The 14511-nt window shown below is 42.4% G+C and overlaps 1 protein-coding gene across 2 annotated transcripts; it reads right to left on the bottom strand.

Annotated features, from left to right (window-relative positions):
- Positions 1 to 4230: 4230 nt before the first annotated feature.
- On the bottom strand, positions 4231 to 9465 carry LOC128733525 (dosage compensation regulator). 2 transcript variants are annotated; one of them, XM_053827175.1, is made up of 7 exons: positions 9431 to 9465; positions 9162 to 9369; positions 8553 to 9078; positions 7551 to 7724; positions 5944 to 7481; positions 5385 to 5881; positions 4231 to 5318 (listed from the first exon to the last, which is right to left on the bottom strand). In XM_053827175.1, exons 2-7 carry the CDS (start codon positions 9244 to 9246, stop codon positions 4359 to 4361), a joined length of 3780 nt encoding a protein of 1259 aa, XP_053683150.1. In that variant the 5' UTR covers positions 9247 to 9369; positions 9431 to 9465; the 3' UTR covers positions 4231 to 4358. The 2 variants fall into 2 exon arrangements, with proteins under 2 accessions (XP_053683150.1, XP_053683151.1); XM_053827176.1 differs by lacking the exons at positions 8553 to 9078; positions 9162 to 9369; positions 9431 to 9465 and adding an exon at positions 8039 to 8141.
- Positions 9466 to 14511: the final 5046 nt, after the last annotated feature.

The following is a 14511-nucleotide window of genomic DNA, read 5'->3' as shown; positions in this document are numbered from 1 at the left end:
CGCTTGTCCAGGCCCATTTTGAAAAGTTCCACTCCAATACCATCCGTTCCTGCTGCGTTGTTATATTTCAGCTTTACATCAACAAACAGTCGTCTGTCATGATACAGCCATACTAACCACTGCACATTTCTGACTATTGCATAGGACACACGTGGAGCTTTACTTTTAATACTCACTTACTTACTTACTTACTTATGTGTCCGTGTCCGCCGGTCCGGTAGAACAAAGGAATGGAATCAGAGTTCTCCACTGTCGACGGTTACCTGTCATTGCTTTCACCTGCCGCCTGGATAGGTTCTCGTCAACAGTCCGGAACAGTCGTTGGCTAAGCTGCGTCGCCATGACCCTCTGGGTCTGCCCCTTTTACGTTGTCCTTGCGGATTCCAGTCGAGCGCTTCTCTACAGATCTCGTGCGCTCCTTTCTTCAAGGTATCGCCGATCCACGTCCACCTACGCTCTCGAATTTAATGCTGACATCGACGCCTGCTGTTTTTGCATTGTCTCCAATGTAAAAACAGCAGGCGTACGCAGTGTGCAATCTAGTCTATCACTGGAAATCACCCATTCCGCAATTACCTCTTCGGAATGCACACACGTCTTACCTTGTTAGCTGCTCGACACATAATGACGAAATGTCTTGATCGCTTACACTCACATGGGCACGAGGCTGCAAAGAGAGTATACAATTTAAGGTAGAATACCATATAGTGCTCTCACCCCACACACGCAGCAATACGGATTTAACGTTAGAGTTGAAAATTCGGGTTTTGGTAGTGATTTGGGCTAAGCGCCCGGTTTCGCAGACAACACGCAAAAGTTTTGCCACCGAGAAAAAAAGTCGCATCTAAATGCGCTGACGAATCTTAGGCCGATCAGCATTTCGTGTGCTTTATCCAAGGCGTTTTAGAAGTTTCTTGAGCAGCAAATGATGTTCCTCAACACTGAAAATAACCTGTTCAACGAGTATCAAGCTGGGTTCCGAAAGGGACAGAGCATTCAAAACGTTACGCTTCGTATATTTGACGACCTCGCAATGGTGCTCTGTTGGCTTTCATACTTTTCATTGCTACCTAAATTTCATCCAGTGATGGCGTCGACGATTTGACGCGATATGTGATATGTGACGAACTATCGGCATCATGTTACTTACTTAGGTGGCTTGCCGTCCTAAGACAAAGCCTGTTGAACAAAGTTTCTCCATGTAACTCGGTTGAGGGCTACCGCTCTCCAATTCCTCCGACACCGAGTACTCTCCGCCAGATCTCGCTCCACCCGGTCTAACCATCTTGCTCGCTGCGCTCCTGGTCGTCTTGTTCCTACCGGATTTGAGGCGAACACCATCTTTGCAGGGTAGTTGTCCGGCATTCTTGCAACATGCCCTGCCCATCGTATCCGTCCAGCTTTAGCCACCTTCTGGATACTGGGTTCGCCATAGAGCTGTGTGAGTTCATGGTTCATCCTCCGCCTCCATACTCCGTTCTCCTGTACGCCGCCGAAGATCGTTCTTAGCACTCGTCGTTCGAAAACTCCGAGCACCAGCAGGTCCTCCTCCAGCATTGTCCATGTTTCATGCCCGTAGAGAACAACCGGTCTAATAAGCGTCTTGTACAGGGTGCACTTTGTACGGGGACTTAGTCTGCTCGACCGCAATTGCTTGTGGAGCCCATAGTAAGCACGACTTCCGCTGATAATACGCCTCCGAAACTTACGGCTGGTATCATTGTCCGCCGTTACCAGTGAGCCAAGGTAGACAAATTCATCGACTACCTCAAACTCATCGCCGTCGATCAATATACTACTGCCCAAGCGGTGTCATTCGGCCTCGGTTCCGCTGGCCAGCATGTACTTTGTTTTAGACGTATTTACCTTTAACCCAATCTTTTCTGCTTCGCGCTTTAGTCTGGTGTACTGTTCAGCCACCGCCACAGATGTTCTGCCGATAATATCAATGTCATCGGCAAAGCAGACGAATTGACTAGATTTGTTGAATATCGTGCCCCGCGTATTGATATCCGCTCGGTTCATAACATCTTGTAGCGCTATGTTGAACAGCAGGCATGAAAGACCATCACCTTCACGAAGCCCTCTGTGAGATTCGAATGAACTTGACAATCCACCCGAAATCCGAATACAGCACTGTGTACCATCCATCTTAGATTTAATCAGTTTGATGAGCTTCCTGGGGAAGCTCTTCTCGTACATGATTTTCCATAGCTCTTTCCGGTCGATGGTATCATATGCGGCTTTGAAGTCAACGAATATATGATGCGTGGGAACTCTGTATTCACGGCCCTTTTGGAGGATTTGCCGCAGTGTAAATATTTGATCCGTTGTAGACCGACCTTCAACGAAGCCGGCTTGATAAGTTCCCACAAATCTATTCGCAATTGGTGATAGACGGCGGAAAATGATTTGAGACAGCACTTTATAGGCGGCATTGAGAACTGTGATCGCTCGATAGTTCTCACAGTCCAACTTGTCGCCCTTTTTATAGATCGGGCAGATGACCCCATCTTTCCACTGCTCCGGTAGCTGTTCCGTATCCCAAATTCTAGCAATTAGTCGGTGCAGACAAACGGCCAGCTTTTCTGGTCCCATTTTAATAAGCTCCGCTCCGATACCATCTTTTTCAGCTGTTGTTCTTTAGCTGCTTTAGCTGCATAATCCTTAACTTCGCCTATCGTTGGGCTAGCACCTCTTCCCCGTTTGTTGCAACGTCTAAATCGCTTTCCCCGCCGCCATGGTTCTCCGCCTGGGCGCCATTCAGGTGTTTGTCGAAGTGCTGCCACCTATCGGTCACCTCACGGTCGTCCGTCAGAATACTGCCATTCTTATCCCGACACATTTCGGCTCGCGGCACAAAGCCTTTGCGGGATCCGTTCAGTTTCTGGTAGAACTTTCGCGTTTCCTGAGAACGATGCAGCCGCTCCAAATCTGCATATTCCTGCTCTTCCAGGTAGCGCTTTTTCTCCCGAAAGATTTGGTTTCGTTGCATCCTGTTCTATTTGTGTCTTTCCACGTTCTGACGCGTGGCACTACGCTTCTTGGTCGCTCGCGCAGCATTCTCCTCAACCATCACCCTCCTACATTCATCGTGAAACCAATCGTTCCGCTGATTCCGGGTCACATGCCTGATGGAGCTCTCCGCTACACTGCTGATGGCTGTTTTGATAGTGTTCCAACAGTCCTCGAGAGGGGCTTCGTGCTACTGATGCATCATGTGCTACTGATTTTACTTGTCTCTGCCATTGGAAACTCGAAAGAGTTGTTCAGGCGATTGCTAAAGCTGTTCTGTACAATCAGTCAGTAACTGAACAGCTCTGTCCTTAAGTGGCATCTTCGCATTTATTCTGGCATCACAAAGGCGGCGAGAAATACCTTACAACAAACAGGTATCACCACTATCGGCTGCAGTTTCTCCTTATTCGACTAGGAAGTTAGTTCAGGCTCTCTTATACCGCCTACAAACTCGTTTAACGGTCCACTCCTGTTAGGCGTATCGTTGACGGGCAGCTGTCTTAGCCGATTTGACTTGCGCTCGCTCAATGCCGGCTCTCGCATCCCTCCGCTCGTCGATCTTCCACCGAAACTTGGTGGAATCTACTTCCTTCACTTCCGAAACCCACTCCCTTCACTGGTCATGATGAAGGCATGCTTGATGCCGGTCCATTGCTCTTCGATGGTTTCTCCATGTGTCAACTCCGAAGCTCGGAATTGAAGTTGTCCGACAAAGGCCCCTTTCATCTGAGGATACTCCAATCTGCGAACGCCGTAACGGCACTCAACTCTCTTCTCCCGTTGTGTGCGACACACGCAAACTCGCACTAATATTCGCCTACAAAGATTTCCTGTAACGGCCTCAATCTATGAAATGGTAGGATGTGGGAGCGAAATTTGTATTCAAAGTTGAGGAGTTGAGGTTTCGAAAACTGCTGCATTCGGAAGTAGTTCGTAGGCAGTTTCTTCTCAGTCCATACCTCTAGGAAAAACTGATGGCTTGCACGATACAGCCGTTCGTTCCCGACTTTCAAAAGTTCGGTGAGAATGGTTCTTTCCAGCTGCTTTGGCTTCCACTTCTCCAGCCGTTTAGTCTTCGTACAGAGTTAAGCCTTGATATGGGTATCCTATACCTACACCTGCTATAACTTCGTTGATAAATTATTAAACATTATTAAATTAGATGTTGGGCCATCGTAATAAAGGAATATAGACTTGACGTAGACAGTGCTTTTTCTAATTTATTTTGTTTTGTCAATCAGTACAAACAACAATAGTAGTCATATAGAGAAAGTTTAGATACTTATATCTAATAGATTTTGTTATGTTATTCAGCAATCAAAGGGTAAGAAACATTTATCTTACCAACGTCGTCCTCCTCCTCCTCGACCACCACCGTAGCCGCCTCTACCGCCGTATCCGCTGCGGTTGCCGCCGTAGCCACCCTGTCCAAAGCCGCTGCCATTACCGTTGTTAAAGCTGCCGCCACCACTGTTGTAACTACCACCACCACGGCTGTAGCCACCACCACCTCCACTGTTGAAACCGCCACCACGTCCACCACCGAAACGGTTTCCTCCTCCGTTATCCGTACGTGGGAATTTGGAATTGGCACGAGCTTGATCCAACGGCGTCAAACCAGTTTCTCGCTTTATTTGGAAATCACCGGCATTAAACACACACAGATCCTTGACAACATCCAACAGATGCTGATACTTTTCTTCCAGTTGATTAACCTCCTCCGGATTCTCGGATATTCTTATGATCAAGTCTTGCAACACCGGACGCAGTGTTACTATCAAAGCAGCTTGACGTGGTTCCATTTCATAATTTATCCAATTGTCGATGCGAACTACATTATCAACCCATTCGACCTTCTTGCAGCCAAACAATAGCAGATGAACCGGAGAAACCATTGACATCGACTTGCAGGCAACGGTTCTTGTACGGATTTTCTCTCCAAACACAAAGAACGGATACGGGAATGTCACCTGCAGATTGCTACAGTTTACCGATGTCTTATGAATCAGCGCAGCCTTCGATTCTGTAGTCAGCACTTTACGTTTCTCTTTGTGGGCACAAACGTTGGGATACAAACCAACGCAGAGCAGCGACAGAACCGTATCCAAACGTGGATCATCGTCTTCCGGGTTGAAACCCATCTCAATCATGGATTCTTCGGGAAATCCCGCTTGCGAGAGCAGCTCCAGCAGCTGACGCTTGGCTTCGGAAATGACGCGCAGTGTCGGCAATTGCAGACCTTTCCATTCGCAAAATTGAATTTCTGCTTCTTCTCCGCGACGACGCTTTTCATTCCACATCTGAAATGTAAAAAAAAGTTGTTAGATGGCTCACTAATTTTGAATCCCATTGTAAGATGATATTACCCTGTAAGCAGTTAGCAAGGCGACATAATCTGAATTACGTTTGCCGCTGAGCGCCTTTTGATGGGTCATCAACCGACGTTGTCCAATATCGAGCTGGAAAATTTCCGAAAATGTTCCGGAAAATGCAGCCAGCGTTGCAATGGGATCGCAAACCCCGAACAGCGTACTCAGTATCATCATTTTGCCCAGCTTCGGTTCAATCGGTAAACGGGCCAATATTCTGCCGAATGGTGTAAGTTCCTCGGCAGCGTCTAGGCATTTCATTTCCTTCAGCATAACTTCTGCCTCGATAACCGCATCCAGTGGCGGTGGTTCGATGGCTTTCGATAGAAACTGTCCGATCGAGCCAAGCCGAAGCAGCTTAATGCTGAGAGCCAGTTCGTGCAGCGGAGTACGGAACATTTCCGGAGTCATGTGCTCGTCCAGCTTTTCGAACCGAGCCCGTGAGCAAAGAGTGAAGCATTTACCCGGTCGTACACGACCAGCTCGGCCCTTTCCTGTGAAAATAGATTAAACCAATAAATAAGGTCATTTTAAACCGGGTGGTTGTGGTACTTACTTTGTTCCAGATTTGTGCGAGCTGCCCAAACAGTTGCATAGCTTGTCATGTTATTATGCGATGTGAACAACTTCATACGAGCCTTGCAAACGTCGATTACGTACACGATGTCATCAATCGTGATCGAAGTTTCGGCGATATTTGTCGCCAAAATCACTTTGCGCGTGTCGCCGTAATGAGCAAATACCTTGCGCTGATCTTCTCTTGGAAGCTGTGAATGCAGCGGTAGAATGATGCACTTAGAACCACTGAACTGTGGTTTAGTTTGAAGATACTTCATGAGAGCAAATATAAGGTTCCATCCGGGTAAGAATACCAACACAGCTCCGGGGACATTTTGGTTATCAATGTAGTTAAGCAATCCTTCAATTAACTCGAATGAAACTTCGGATTCGGACATTCGTGCCATAGCGTTTTTCGTTTGAATAGAATAACGTCTCTCGTCGATGACTTGATTCAGATTAGAAGTGTCTGTTTCACCAGTCAACTTAATCGTTGCATCTCCTTCACCGGCCTCCTCATCATCATCTTTACCTCCTCGTTTGCGCTTTTTGTTATCGGTTGGAGGAACAAAGTTCAACATCTGGATGCAGTCCTCCAGGAAAAATTGCTCTACCGGGAACGCGCGTCCTTCCACCTCAATGCAGGGACAATTTCCAAAGTACTCTGAAAACAGAGTTGTATCGATCGTGGCAGACATAAGGATTACACGAAGATCCGGATAAGTATGCAACATATCACGAAGAACGACCAAAATGAAATCACTATTTACGTCTCGCTCGTGAATTTCATCTACAATAACGTGCGATACACCGCGCAATCCAGCTTCCAATTTCCTCAACAAGACTCCAATAGTACAGAACATAATCGAGCCAAACGGTCGAGGCAAAGCGGACTCGAAACGTACCGAATATCCAACTGCTTCTCCTACATTCTCACAACGTTCATTGGCAATTCGCTCGGACACACTAATGGCGCTAATACGTCTGGGTTGCGTCACGCAGATATTGCAAAGGGCACCCTGGCCCGAATTTATGTAATCCTCCAGAATGAACTGAGCAATCTGAGTCGTTTTTCCGCAACCAGTGTTGCCACGAATCAGTACCACCGGATTTTCGTTAATCGCTTCCATAATCCGTCCTCGCACCTTCGCAATTGGAAGCGTTTCCCTCTCCCGCATACGTTCCTGGAGTTCCTGGTCCTGCTGGATACGTTCCCGGGAAGCAGTTAGCAAATCGTTACTAAGCTGATCCAAGGTAGCGGTAGCCAGATATCCCTCATCGATGTTACAGGCTATCCACGGGTTCCAATTTGGCTGCGGAGGAGACCATGGAATCACCGAAGCGATTTGCTTCAAGTTTATAGTCTGAGGTTTAAAATGGACCTCATCGGCCGGATGCAACAGACTGATCGGTTCACTATTATCGTTCTTGTACACCTGAACAGGTTGAATTTCAACTTCTTGCAAGCATTCTTCAATCCGTTTCTCCAGGTCGGCTGAGATACGCACTGGGAATGGTTTCATTTGTTCCTGACTCCTAGTGGATGATAAAACAAATTATTAGACCACCATGAGTGAGCTCCGGGGCTACTTTTCGAATACTTACTTGGCAGACTTGATGTTACCACTATAGGCTTCAATAACACCTAAATGGAACATCTGGCGGACGAGTGAAAGGGCGCAAGATTTGCTAGCCGACTGCTTGTTCGAGCCGGACTCACGCCCAGTTATAGATCGACGCAACTGCTTCACATAAATTGTCATCTCGGCCATGAAACTCCTGTAAATCATTAAAAGATATTCAATTGTTGCACGAATCAATTGTGTAGAGTAAAACAAACAAAGTTATTCTAAACTTATAGAGAATAAAGAAACCGTTATAGTTTCAACTTTTACCATTGACTTTTTGTAAGAAATCTATGATAAATTATCAACTATTTTTTCATCATTTCTGAAGTCCTCACGCCAGAAAAGTGTCATTATTGCTAGTCCTACAATATTTCGTAACAACTAAGGACTTGAGGACATTAAAACGTTATATTTAACTGCAAACTTCAATAATTTAAAGCACAAAGGAAATAAGCAACTACTTACCGATTGCATTTGTACAGCAAAATCGTACTTTTCACGAGTACAGCATTCGAAGATTCCAAATCGCCACTGGCACTGCCATCTTTTGTCTTGGTAAACAACGTAATAGATTAGAAAAGATCGTTTCAAATGGGTTTCTCTGATTCTTTGACTGTTCTTGTCTTGGAACTGGTTGGTTTAAAATCGATTCAGGAAGATCCTAGCGAGCAAGAATTTTCCTCACGATATTAAACATTTAAATTTTTTGATTTTATTCCATAAGAACCATTTGATTCGATCTTTTCGTGATCAGTTAATAACAGTATTGTTGCTTCGACTGCTGCACTCGTGGCAATGCAAACGACCGATTTATCATCTATAAATCTTACCAGTTCTATCTTAAGAACAGTAAAATTTAAGTAGTTAGGAAACAGAACAGGAAATACTATCACATTTCTCCAAATTTCAAAAACAGAGAAATCAAGAGAAATGAAAACTACAGAAACAGAGTAGCGATTAAAGCCCCGAAAATATCTACCTGGCATGATCCGGTCCGACGGCAGTATACTTGTACTCCGGATTCAATTTGTTCAGCTGCAGCCAGTGGTTTAGCTTGGCCTTGGCATTCTCTATGGTCCAATTTCCGTGAATACCGGCGTTAACATCCAACGATTCGGCGGATTCCATATTAGCTGCCTGCTCGGCCAGCTCCTCCTTCGAAGGAATGTATTCATTTCCGCCCTCGCGCACGTACGGCCGATACGCCTGACCCAGATCGGACGGCCCAAGACCACCCTGGAACACGTTGGCCGGATTTATACCCATCAACGAAGGTGGTCCACCCGATGATGCAGCTGAATCACCCGCTGGTGCGGCTGCAGCCGCTCCTTCAGCATCCGTAGGGACTTCCGACGCAGCGACTTTGCCAACTCGAACGAGATAGTTTAGAAAATCTTTGGCGGCATTTCGTTCCGAATCTTTCTTGTTCGTAGAGTTACCTGCACCTACGTAAGATATTGTTGGTACACGCACTTCACACAAGAAACGCTGCCGCTGTTTTGGACCTACAATCAACAATAAAAAATATTCCACAATAGCAGTTAACTATTTTGTTTCAATTATTGCGAGAACTATGCAAAACACTTACCCGTGGGTCGTACTTCAAATGCAGGAGACAAGCTATTTTTTTGGCACCACTCATAGAAAAATGATTTTACATCTTTAGCCGCCATAGTGGTAGAATTCCAGCTAAAAATCAATACTTTGCTAAAATTTGCGTTCGTAACCGGGCTTTTGACAATTGTCAGACCAAATTAGAACGAAATGATGGATTAGTCGTTGTAGCAGAAATAGATCTGTAATTGTTTTAATTAAGTAAATACAGTTTACAACTCTTTAAATTAATTTTTTTATTACCTACGAATCGTCTACACACGCTACCGAAGCCGATACCGACGAAAAATGTAGCGTCCATAGACGTCGCCACATATTTTTGACAGCTATTGTCAGCAACTACCAGGGATGCCAGGAGATTTTTTGAAAAGTCTTCACAAATCAAGAAAAATGTCTTCATATGTCTTCTTCCGGCTTTCCAGATTTTTTTACCCATTTGAATCAATGTATATATAGGTGTGGCAAAGTTAGTTAAGTGGTGTTAGTGCAATGAAGAAATTTCATCATGGTGTGAGTGAAATCGTAAATCGACCAATCACGATGAAGCGTGACGTCAAACTCCATAAACAAACCCCATTGTCCGATGCGGTTTGTTTTTGTAGTTTGACGTCGTTTTCTGATTTTTCGCTACTAATACCATCAAATCTCGGGAAATTTTTCAAAGGGACTTAAGTCGCAAAATGTCAACAAACGGTTTTTTTATGCTATGTTACTATATAACATGTTATGAAAGCACTTATTAGATTAGATTCACGAAAATCGACTCTTGAATAAGTTTAAACAATTTTGACAATATGACCGAACATCCCTACAATTACATTTTTTACTTGCACCGCTTCGGGACGAATGTATGAAACGAATTGTCATTTGACATACGCTCTTATAAAATCAGCCGAAGTAACTAAAGAAAAAAGAAATGCACCACAGTCATTTCCGTCATTTTGTGTGAACTTGTGGTTTTTATTCGGATAGCTTTATTTTACTTTTTCCTCGAGTTTTTCTAACTCACAATGATACGAACAACGAACCAAAACACAACACTGTTTACGTAAAAGCCTATAATGCAGCATAATATGCTTATGTTCAATTCGACGTTAGTAACATTCGATTGCATTGAACGATGTAAACATATTGACGATTTTGACGCATATAACATAACGGTTTTCAATCTGACACAACATTTTGACGTAAGGTAACGCACTAGTTTATAGCGTGCGTTACGCCAAGTGGAGAGTAACACGCTAGCTGTCATTATGTCTTATGATCGGGTGTATGTGTTTTTTACTGAACAGAAGCGTTGTATACCTTATTTTTGCTCAAAACTCAGTTATTTTTAAAAATACTTAGAATCCTTACTACAATAATGCAAAACCATAGTAAAAAGTACCGTTAGGCAGTATCCACTAAAATAAAAATTGCCGGATTTTTAAATAGGATTTAAAATGATGAGTAAATAGTTTCAATGTTGATTTTCTCAGTTCGATGCAAATGTTAGATAAGGCCATTTGAAAAATTTCCCGAGAAATGTCTTCATCTGCCACACCTTTTTAAACCTCATTGCATTTGAATTGCATGGTGAAGACATATGTCTTCAAGTGAAGACATTTCAAAATAAAAGTCTTCTTTGTAACAAAAATGTCTTCAAAATGCAGACATGTCTTCACTTGTGGCATCTCTGGCAACTACTCGAACTCGAAAGCTGTGTACACGCTTAAAAAAGGTTACCTCAAAATTTCCCATGGGGTAACCCAAGGGTTTCCCGTAAAGGCCCAGACACAATGCATACGGATTTTACTACGTTGCGGAAATTTGACAGAAAACCCATGGAAAAATTGTCAGATTGCCGCAACGTAGAAAGATCCGTATATGCATTGCGTCTGGGCCTTAGGCCGAAAGCGAATGCGCTTTCCCCGGTTCGAACTTTGCATCCATTAAATCCGGCAAAGATCCCTGTCCCTACAGCTGCCAGCTGAAGCCTCCGATAGTGGTGCTAATAGAGGTAGACAACAAATTTTAAAACAAAATTTATACGAGACAACGCATGTATTTAATGCTGCGCTATATGACGAATGCAGTGTGTTATTTCCCCTCTTTCGTTTATCGTAAAAAATAAGAATATCAACAGTCAGAATTTTTCTTTTCTTACGTTGCCGATAACAGAACATGTCCGAACATCCCAAGTAACCATAAACATTAATCTAAACCTGTATATTGGAAATAATTCTGCATCCCTGGTGCCAAACCTGTGTATATTAGCAATCTTAATGCTTATAAAACGTATATTAACATTGTTGATGCATAGAAGCATTAACGTAAATCAGCATTAAAGAAAGCAATATATGCGCATATAACGTTACAATATAATGCATTTAGTCAATAGCATTAAAATGAGCCGTAAGTGTTGATAAACGGCTTGTACTTGACTTCTTATGTTGCTATTCTATGGCCACTATTCGTGCCCTCTTCCACCTAACGGATGCTGTCTTTTTCTACCCTATTGGTGATGCAGGACAAGTAGCTATGATATGAGAGGGAATATCACCGAGATTTAAATACGACTAATTTCAACTCACTTAATCACGTCCGCTATGGTTTAGATAGCAAAGGTGCAAGGAAATGAATGAGGTTGCATAACTAACTCCCGGTTCGAGCCCTGTCTAAGTGGTAACTTTATTCAGCATTTCAAAAAATGGTTCTGTCTATCCTGCTCCCCTTTGAGATGCAGCAAAAAAAATCGCTTGCTTTTTTAGTTTTTTAAATCCCGACCGAATCTATTTTTATTTTTCATAACAAGCAAACGATATGCCGTCGATACTTTTTCGATACGTCAATAATGTAGACAAAATGACGTTTCGATTAAGCCTCAAACAAACACTAATAACGTTTATTGGATGCTTGTGGCGTAGCATTTTAATAACCCGCTATTTCGCCTTTTTTAGCATTATGTGAGTTCTACAGAAGTACATACAGAAAAATAAGCTTTTAATCATAGTTCTGAATGCTTATACAATGTTGTCAAAGGACTAGTGCTTAGTGCTTACTACAGACGGTAGATAATCTACAGACGCGCAAAAAGAAAAATTACCAATTCGGCAACACTTTTTTTTGTTTATTTTATTTAAACAGTTTTGGCAACCAGTCAGAATTGGATCAATCTTCCTATAATCAGCAGTAAGTTGTGTGAATCGCGAGGTATGTTCCATGGAATTTCGCGAATTACGACGCATATTTTGCAAATTGAACAAGCCAATTGAATTTTTCAAAGCATTATATGATATATCGAGTGTAACTAATCCATATGTTGTTAGTAAATCAATATTTAAAGTTTTAATATTTCAGGTAGATTACAAAACTTAGTCTTCCCTGCCTATACGAAACACAAATTTGTTTACTTTGCTCATTTGGTGTCTCGATTTGACGGTTCGATTGGTGTTTTATGCCACGCTCTTTGCGCGTCTGTAGATTATCTACCGTCTGTAGTGCTTACTGGTTACTTGGGATGTTTCATTATTATCTACACTCAAAATATTCTGCACATAACTAATGGTAAATTTCCATATGAAATTCTAGATGATTATCATGTGCCGCATATAAACACAATCCGCCAGGAAATACACATAGAAATTATACGGATATGAATAGTATGTGCAATTATTCACATAAAAAATATACGCAAATGAATAGTATGCGCAAAAGTTTTGCGTACCCATAAATTATAACTGTGTGGCATATAAAGTTCATTGACTAGGCACATTGCAAAAAGCTATGTGTGGGACACATATAGAAACTATACGAAAAGTTTTCTCAGTGTACATCCCACATGCAACAATTTTTCTGATGCATAAAACCGTATAATTGCGTAATTCTTACAGCTGCTGTCAAATTTGACGTAAAATCGAGTCGCAAGCCTGGCTTCCAGAAAAATGTATAAGAATGACGTTCGTACCAGGGCTGTGATCCGGCACTTTTCTTCTGTACGGCAGTGTTGCTCTTTCTTTCGCTTACGCAAAAGAAGGAAAGCAATAATTTTATATACATTTCGCTAAGTGGTCGGACGCTCAGCACATTGTGCCGCGGCACTCCGGAGATATCAAGCGGCACACCCCCGGGTCAATTTTACATATGAAATGGGAGCACTGCCAGCTGTCAAAATCATCTTGCACGGTTGCCAGATCAGATTATAACGAATTTAACAAATCTTGCAGTTCGGCTCGTTTTAAGTCACCTAACATAAAAACCGGGACCGAGACCCATTGCATTTCGCACATTTCTAGATAGAATTAACAAAAGGGCGAAGGGCGCAAATGTAAACAAAACGAGTGAGAGTTATTTTTTGCTGGACCAGCATAGGAAAATCAACCCTCACTCGGTTTGTTTACGCTTGCGACATTCGCCCTTTTGTTAATAGGCGAATTCGAGCAAAACTAAGAGCAACCGTTCGCTACCTGGTTGTGATTATTGGAACTACAAAAAAAGTGCAATTCCCAAAATGCTTGCTGGCACCTATATGGAACTCTACTTTAAATGTAATATTTTATTGAATTACCAAAAGTGGGAATGATGAAAATGGATAATAGAGGTAAGAAAAAGCATTACCTTTCATTTGATATATATTGTTCCTGCTTCGGGAGATTATTAGAGCTTCGCAAGTGTATTTATGGTTACGAACTGATAGGTTATATGTTTGGTTCTTGGTGCAGATGATGCTAATCAAAAAAATAAATCCGTTAGCACTTAAAAACACATTGGAAAACGCTGAAGACTGAAAATAATTGGTGATTCTCTATCCAGGATATGTAAACTTTACAGCTGACTCTATGTACTTTTGTTTTATGCGGTACAAAATCAAACATTAACATTTTTCTGCCATAAAGTTAATTAATTCGAATATTTTCACTAACCTTAACGTAGATAAACAAATTTCTTCCAATATTTCGCTATCTAAAATCCTGACAATTGAAAGGGTTAATCAAAAAATGCATTTTATTTCAGTTTTTTTCAAAAATGTATGGAGTTTGACAGCGATTTTACTTTTCATCACTTTTTTTATGCAGCGCCTCTAAGCGGGCGATAGCTTGTCAAAAACGCCTATTCTATCTAAAATTTTCTCGGGAAACACAATATTTTTGGTTAACCGGATTTCGAGTAGTTGGATGTCGATCCCGTCTATCCCCAATTTTCGAGCAGTTACAGATGCACTTTAAAAAAATTTGGCATCCTGGTATTTATTGGTGTAGTGGTGTTGTGTTTCGTGCTTGTCTGATTGTCTGATAGCTGTTTTGTTTTCATTCTTTTTTCAAAATATTGATATCAAATAAAATAAA

The sequence above is a fragment of the Sabethes cyaneus genome, chromosome 2 (genome assembly GCF_943734655.1).
Source record: "Sabethes cyaneus chromosome 2, idSabCyanKW18_F2, whole genome shotgun sequence".
In the NCBI taxonomy this organism is placed as follows: Eukaryota; Metazoa; Arthropoda; class Insecta; order Diptera; family Culicidae; genus Sabethes; species Sabethes cyaneus.
Note: the sequence above shows the minus strand (reverse complement) of the source record. Positions and strands in the feature narration are given on the sequence as shown.